General features: G+C 44.9%; 1 protein-coding gene across 1 annotated transcript in view; it reads right to left on the minus strand.

Moving 5' to 3' along the window:
• Positions 1–8,657, minus strand: part of TMEM132B (transmembrane protein 132B) — a 210,226-nt gene that overhangs the window by 107,209 nt on the left and 94,360 nt on the right. Inside the window, exon 3 of the mRNA XM_033518228.1 lies at positions 6,391–6,531. Within this exon, the coding sequence (XP_033374119.1) occupies positions 6,391–6,531 (141 nt within the window). The remainder of the gene's footprint in view (positions 1–6,390; positions 6,532–8,657) is intronic.

Here is an 8,657-nt window from a genome sequence, read left to right on the forward strand (position 1 = left end):
CTTCCCATCTCCCTGGCTTTTTCCCCTTCCCATCTCCCTGGGTTTTTCCCCTTCCATCTCCCTGGCTTTCCCTTCCCATCTCCTTGGCTTTCCCTTCCCATCTCCCTGGCTTTTCCTCTTCCCATCTCCCTGGCTTTTTCCCCTCCCATCTCCCTGGCATTCCCTTCCCATCTCCCTGTTTTTTTCCCCTCCCATCTCCCTGGTTTTTTTCCCTCAGCTCCTCTCAGTTCTTTCCTGCTTTACACACCTCCTGGTGTTTCTCTCCTCCCTCTGCTCCTCTTACTCATTCACGTTGTAGAACTCTGTGAACCCCATGGCACCCAGCCCACTGCCTCTGCATGGCCTGGAATAAGAGTGAGCAAGGCTGGCTGTCGGCAGCAGTTCTGCTCTTTTGTGCACAGCAGCACTTGCAATTGATCTCCTGTCAGACAACTGCTGCTGCTGGTGGCACTTCACACACTCGGTGTCCTGGGGCCAGGCGAGCTCCTGTGGCAATAAACACATCAGGAAGTGTTTGAGTGCACGGCCTGATGCCTTTCCCAGCGTGGGGAACATGTTCTGTGGTGTGCTACAGTGCCTACAGCCCGTCTCTCTGGGCTAATTTATCTTCCAGGAGCTCCTCAGTGCAGCATCAGCCTGCCCTGTGCTGAGCTGGCACTGGGTACAAGCACAGCCCAGCCTCAGGAGGCCGAGTCCCTGCAGGGAATCAGCTCAGCAAAGCCCTGGGATGCAGCAGGATCTCCCTGGGAGGAAGGGATTCCAAATCTCTGCCCCACAGTCCCTGTCTTGATGGCTTGGAGGCAACATCACACCCAAGTGTGTCATCCTGGAGCAGAGTGGAGGGGAATTCAACATAGAAACGCCTCCAAAGAGCTCTGAGAGAGAATTTCCATCTGGCAGAGAGGGGCTGAGTAGCCCAGGAAGCCTCAGGTTCCAGGTGGAGCAGTTTTTTATTGCCCCATGAAGTGGGGACTGGAATGGGCAGTGGGGAATGTTCTCCCCACGGGACAGGGACAGCAGCTCTGAGCTGCCACTTGTGCCACAAACTCTGCCAAAGTGAGCTCAGAGAGGAAACAACCCCAGCTCTCCTTCTCCAGACACACCCAAAGCTTTGAAAACAAAACCAAATGATGCATCTTTGCTCAGCTGATCATCCATTCCTGTAACATATATTTACTTTAAATAAATATATGCACAAATCTTAACTGGCAGCAAATTTTACATCTTTCTTTTGGCTGATATTCTTGGTTCAAAGGGTATTCACAAGCACAGGAAAAGAAGTGAATTATTTGAAAACAGGAGGATGTATTTGCATGCCTATAAATACATGAAATAACTGCTTTTCCTGTTTTAAAGATACATTTCATTTACAGTTTTTTAAAATAAGTTAATAATTTGTATTCTGCAAACATCTCTTAAAACAGTAAAGAAACTGAATGATCATAATAGAATCTTAATTTTCCATTCAAGTTTAAAGACAGAAGATGTCAGATGTTAGAGCTGAGCTGGACTGCAACAATTTAAAAAATATATAAATTTCCAGGTAACAGAATAAATACTTCTGAGGACACCTGGAAAAAAAGCCTTCTGAAGATTTCAGTCTTTCTACTTCTGCATGCTGAGTGCCCCTCATGCAAGTTTAATTTCTGCAGTAATGGATATCCTGAGAGACAGAAGCTGTATTATAGACATGAAGATAAAACAATCCCTAGGTGAGAAGAACCAGTTTGGTCTCAATAACGCTCTACTCAGCACTGCAGGTTAAATCGATTTTATTAACTTTGCTAGTTAGCATAAATATAACCTTCCTGATTAAAATACTAGTTTGTCAAGGATCAGCCTCTCCTTACCTGGTAATAATCCAATACAATTTAATGACTGCTCCTGAGGAAGGAAAATGATCTCTCAGGATATTCCATTTCAGAGCTGTTGCAATTCTGGCCCAAGCTTTTGTGCTGGTGCCATCTCCTTTGCCCTGAACCAAAGGCTGGGTCACATGAAGTGTTTGTTCTTCAGCTTTCCAGCAAGGAGAACACCGAGCACCATGAATTATCTTCTGTTCTGGAGCCTTTCAAATGAGACCATGGAAACTCAGCTCCTGCTCAGCACTGATGTGAAATAACCTAATCCTGTAAAATGCTAAATCATTCTGGCAAAGCTCCTGAAATCCTGTTCCTCAGGATATCAACCCTGAGTTATGGGGTACCACAGCTTGCCAAGATGGACCAGGAGCCCTCTTGCCCTGGTCCCACTGCAGGCTGATTCTGGCATGTTCCTGAAATGCTTCCAGAGAACTTGCAGGAGCAGAGGACACAAGAATTGCAAAGCTCCATCCATCTTTTGGCAAATGCAGGGAAAAACCTGCATGGCCTTTACAAAGTGGGATCTGTTTGCAGGAAACCTCCGAGGACTCGTGTCTGGTAGGCTCCCAAATTTTGGCTGTGTATTTCAAAAACACTTCTTGCACTAATTCAGCACTGACAGCACTGGGTGAGATCCCAGCCCTTCAGCAGCTCAGCTGTTCTGCACAGAGGCCTGAAAACACCTGATTTTCAGCAAAGCCCACCAACCCTGACTTCCTTGCAAGCCTCCCTTCTCAAAGCAGAATTCCACACAGATCCTTGCCCATGGAATGGAAGTGCTGGGTCCCAGCCGCAGGCACAGAGCAGAACTATTTGTGCTTGAAGAATAAACTGTGTCTTTTTGAACCAAAACACTGCTGCTTCAACTATCCCCACCAAAATGAGATTCTCAGACTTCTGCCCCAAGGAAAGAGCTTGAGGGAGAAGAGATGCAGATGGCAACAACCAATCTCCTCACTCAATCACCTACCAAAAAAAGTCCTTTGAGACAGCAAAAGTAAGGGCCAAGCAAGGCTCCACACAGATCAGAAAAGATGTGGGCATATATATTAGTGTGTGTATATTTAAAATAAATCTCTTCCTTTTATGCTCTTTGTTCAACTGCATTATCAAAAAAGAGGTTTTAAATATAAGCTTATGGGACTACTAAAGAGGTGAATTTATGAATGTATTCCTAACAAAACACACTCTGGAAGGCTTTAATCTATGAATTGTGACAACCTTGGACAAAATGGATTTTTAATAGAATATAATGTAAACTGCCTGAAACACTGTGATAAGGAATTTTTTTTTAAGTAATGCACCAAAAAGGCAATGATGCACTCTGCATGAAAGGAGGAAAGGTCTTAATTTAAAGCATTTTAATGGACACTCCATTTGCGTAGGGAAATGTGAGAAATGGAGATGAAAATCTCATGATAGCAGTAACACTGCAGAGGGGAGAGGGAGAGAGATTAGAAAAGTAAGCAAATTTGGAAATGCTCCAGCTGATAAGCGGGGCTGAAAGGAAGGCAGACAGGATTAGAACATGTCACAGCCCAGAGTCACTGCTCCCCTTGCAGAGCTGAGCCCTGGCCAAAGCCCAAGTGCAAAGCTGAGCTGATGGGGTGAAGGGCACTGGAGAGCCCAGAGCTCAGTCTGGGGGCTCTGCCTCACAGGGATCTCTCGGTGTCCCCACACAAAGGCTGAGTGGGGCTCAGCCCCGCCGTGAACTTGGCCAAATCTTCCCCAGAAATAAGTTAAGCTCGGCTCAGAGGCTCAGTGCTGGCTTAGCCGCCGCTCCTCTACCAGCTGGGCGAGTCAGCAGAAATGAAATTAATTCCAAAAATAATAGCATCTCCCCTGAGGTGGATGTGATTCTGTTCACTGCCACAAAAGAGGTGGATCCTGCACTCAGACACAAACTGCCCTTAATGAAACTCCTTGGATTTCTAAAGTGAGGAACACATGAACCGGGCCTAATGACAATTTTGTCACGTTGACCTTAATAGATGCAAGTTCAGGTCTCTGATCATTTAAATGCAACAAGAACTTCAATATAAACACTTGACATTCTTCAAAAGAAACAGGAGGGCCACCATTATGACCAAAAAGACAAATTAAAGGAAAGATCAAAGTTAAATATTTACTCTAAGCACTACAATATTTGCAAATCTGGAAGTGATCTTTCAGCAGTTTCTATTTGCATACTTTAATTAATCCAAAAATATTAAACTAATCTCACAAAGGCAAGGGTCAAAGTATTAATTAACTTGAGATGCATTCCTTTTGTGCAATTTAACAGTTCAACACAAAGCAAAACTCAGTTTTAATAAAAACTAAGTTACTGTGACAGGTATAATTTCATGGATTAGTGAAACCACATACAAGGCAATAAGTTTGAGTGCTCAGGCTATTATTTTTTTTTTTGCCCAACTTTAAAAATAGTTCCTTCATTTTGATTTCAGTAACATCAGATGACCTTAATCTTCCTTTAACCTCAGTATTTCATTTTCAGACTGATGGCTTTCCACCTTGCTCTGAAGGGAACAGAGGCCACAGTTGTTAGAGGCAAGAACCTGATGGGGTTCACAGACCCTGCCCAGCCACCTGTTGCCTTTTCTGGACTATCTAAATACAGAGGCCGAGCAAAATTAAGGGGATAAAATGTTTCAATGTTTATTGAAGGGCCTTCAGGTGCATTTAGGGCAGATGAAGCCCCCCAGGGGCTGCACCCAAAAATGGACCACAGGTTTCACTCTTTTATAAGTTTGGTGCATTTGCACATTGGGGGTTAATCTGCCAATTACAGCTTCAGCTAATGAAGGAATTTACCCCCAGTTTGCTGCCCCCAGCTCCCTTTTGTTTCCATCTCTCAGGCCTGAGGCAGTGAGGTGTCCCTGACTGCCAGGCCTGGAGAGGAATTGCTGTGTCTGACCCAAATGGGAGAACAGCAGCTCCCAGTGTGTGTGGAGTTTGGAGTTACACACTAAAGAACTGCAGGATTACAAATATATCAATAAAATAAAAGCTGAAATCCTAAAGCATCACACCACATGAGCTACTGGAGCTGAGCCAGGCTGAGCTCCCTGCTGGAGCCACGGTGTCCCCTCCCAGCCCCAGGACAGGCACAAAGGTCCCCCCCGAGCCAGACCCCCGAGCTCCCACCCCCAAAGGGACTCAGTGGCCTCAGCAGCAGCTTTGGGGGACCTGGGACACCTTGCCAGAGGACAAGGGCTGGGAGACAAAGTGCCAAATGCAGCAGCCCAAGCTCTGCTTTATCAGCCCATGAAACCCCAGAAAATAACGATGGAAGGAGGCTGGAACTTCCTGCATCCCCTCAGAAATCTGACTTACAAATGTGCTTAGGAAATAAGAGGGGTCTTCCCCACCTCCCCTTCTTCTTCTGTTTTCTTTCCTTTTTTCTTTTCTTTCCTATCTATTTTTTCTTTAATTGGGGAACAAGTGCATGGAACAGCTACTGAAGGGAAATTGTCTGGAATTCACACCACAAGGCTCTGTAGCACCTCTGCAGAGACTGAGGGGGAATCTCCTCACTCCCCTTGTGCCCAGCTTTGCCAGGCCAATGTCTGTGTCCCACTGTCACCTCCACTCTGCCTCAGCACTGGAGACACCCAGGACTTCTCCCTCATTGTTCACCAGGCCTGCTTCACACAGCCAGAACTCTCCTCAGCAGTTCCTGTTGCTAAAAAGTCATTAAATATCTTCCCATTTAATATCTTTCCACATTAAATATCTTTCCCCTCAACACTTCTGTGGCAGGTGGCTGGATGGGATTCGTTTACTCCTCAAATACAACTTCACAAACTAAACAGAGCAGAAACTCTCTCTGTACTCCAAACCTCTGACAATAACCTTCCTAGGTCTAAGCAATTACCAGCAACTATTTTCTTCCCTTACAGGAGTTTTCAGAAAAAAAGATGGATGCACAAGACTCTGTGAATAAAAATTATGCCATAAAGTTTTGTGATTTCCTAATTATTATACAGTTCCTAGCTAAATTTATGCAGGGTATACTTTAACAGTAGAGTAACTGCAGGATACTGGGGAGAAATTGCTTGTTTTGTAAAATCCATAATTCTGACTAACAATTTCTCATTTCTTTTGATCCAGCTGGTGGGAGCATTCCCATCACAAATGTACAGTGCATTCCAAGGGTTCAGAGGCACTCAGAGGTGTTTTTCAGCATTAATAAATAACAGTGAATAGCTGTTACTTTCATAGCTTTCAAATAAAGGCTGTATCGTCCTATATTGCTGTCGACTGCTCCCCGTATTTCTCTATTTTAATTCATTTTTTCCTGTTGGCCCCTTGGCAACAGGAATTCTGCTGCCCTGCAGGGTCATGAAAAGCAGATGTGAGCTAGGAACGGGCGGCTGCCTCCGGTTTAATTCAATAACTGACTCCCAAAAGCTCAGGAGTGAAACAAAAGGGAGAACAGCTCTCATCAGATCACCTCTAGGTTTTCCAGGAGGCTGAGGAGGAATATTGTGGCTCATAGGGGAGTTTTGGGGTGTCTCTGGCTCACCTGTCCTCGGCGCCGGGGTCGTTGTGCACGCAGGTGAGCGTGGCCGTGGTGCTGGCGCTGTCCGTCTCCTCCTGCACACCCCACTGGTCGGCATCGCTGACCCTGATGTCCGAGATCTTCACACCTGGGGCTGTCCTGATCCTGTGGGGGAACAACAAGGAGTGCCTTAGCTACAGAGCTACACACAAACCCCCAGATGAAGCCGGGGGAGAAGGGAAACGCTCGCTCTCCCATCAGGAACAGACAGGTTCCGACCGCGAGTCACTCTGCTCTGAAAACATAAACCAGGCCCAAGCATTTTAAAGAGATGAGGGATGAGTTTCATTATGTGTAAAACCAGTCAGCTTTAGCTGGAGCAATGTGGAGAGAACAAGAATGGTTTCTGCTGCTGTGGCACCAGTCTGATACAAAAGAAACAGCTGAGATGAAGCATAAGGTGACTGAATTTGCTGTGTCTGTCCTGCAGTTTAAGATGGGGGAATAACAGCAATGTAATATAAAATACATCCTCCCACCTGCAAACCTTTGGGAGTGAGGTATCTCCTAATATTAGGGCCATCTGTGTGGAAAAAAAATGAGTTTCATTGCTCAAAGACCATAATGCAGGAAGGAGAGAAAAGGAGCAAGTTATCCTGTCCTCCTGAAAGGAGTAAACTATCCTGAGGGAGGAGGATAATTATGTCATTGCACCAGGATCTATCAAACTGGGCACATCAGACTGCTGCTGCTGAAAATAATATGATGCTGACATGGAAAACTTTGTTTTCCTGAGCATGGCTAGAGTCTGGGAGCGGTGTGGTAGCTGGTAAATGTCACCGGATTTTTGGCTTAAAAAAAAAAAAAAACTTGCCAAAAATAAAAGTGCATGCTCCAGCGAGGCTCAGCGTTAGGAACAGATTGCTAAGGAATGGGAAACAAACTGCTTTTAATAGCAGGAACTTCATTTGTGCAGCTTGACTCCTGAAACAAGCCTGGGATTACAACAGGAGTGCTGCAAATATGCCTGGAGAACAATTAGGCAGAGAGAAACTGCTGCAGCGCCACGCTCGCCACCACTGTGACTTAATTAATTAAAAGCAAAGCCAAGAGGGACCTTTTAGTGATATGGTGGAATGAAACAGCACTGCTGGGACCTGGAGCGTTATTTAACAGTGAATTGTGATGGGTTTGCCCCATGCCTCATGGCCAGTTGGTGCTCATGTTACAGCATTAAAAACTTCCTTGAAGCTCTCGCTGGCTTCGTGTGCTTGGATCAAAGGGAGTTCACCACTCCATGGGTGGTCTTTTCCTCCGAGAAGGAATTAATTCATCCTGCTTTTATGATATCCTTATTTTTGCCTGTAAGGCTTTACTGACTTGATGGGTTAAATCCATTCCTGGCAGAACCAATTGGATGAAAACTATTCTCTGTAAGAGAATTTTACCTGATATTTTTCTAATTGTCTCCTTCCTGCTTTTCCACAGGCATTCATCTCTCCCAACAGCACTCCTCAAAGCTGATGTGCCCTTTTCCTATCACTTCCTATTTTTTTTGCAGCAGCAGGATATTCACTTATTCCATAGTAATTACACTGGACCAAATAATTCCTGCAAGACACCTGCATGGCTTCATTTCAGACTGACTTGTAATTCACATGAGATAGAGAATTAGGCTCTCAGCAATGGATTCAGTATTTTTTTTTATTAGACTTAGTCAATCACTTTTGAAAAGAATCATTAGGGCTTGACAAAAAAATCCCAAAAATCAAAAAACCCCAAACAAATCAAAGTACCACTCTTTAAATTTTCTCTTCCCCAGAAAAAAACTGTGTTTTTTAAAGAATTTCACCTCATCATTCTCTCAAGTTCTCATGTTTTTCTTGACAATGTGTCTGAAAACTTTGAACCTGACTTTTCACCCAGGTCAGATCCTGGTTGATTAAAGGTTAATTGAAGGGCAGGAGATGCTGGGGGGACACACACGCCAGGACAGTTGGATCTCATCCACGATTTCAGGATTCATCAGCCTTTTCCCATCTGCCAGAAGCTCGTTATGTCCTCCTACACAGCTTTTGCACTGCAGATATCTTCACCCTGCAGCAGCTACTTTTGTCTGTTCTGAACCAAATCAAGGGAAGAAGAGGATGAGGAGCCAGAAAGAGGATGAAGAGCTACAGTGAAGATGTAGAGCTACAAGGATGAGGAGCTACAATGGGGATGAAGAGCTACAGTGAGGATGAGGAGCTACAATGGGAATGAAGAGCTACAATGAGGATGAGGAGCTACAA

Source organism: Parus major, chromosome 15, assembly GCF_001522545.3.
Source record: "Parus major isolate Abel chromosome 15, Parus_major1.1, whole genome shotgun sequence".
Classification (NCBI taxonomy): Eukaryota; Metazoa; Chordata; class Aves; order Passeriformes; family Paridae; genus Parus; species Parus major.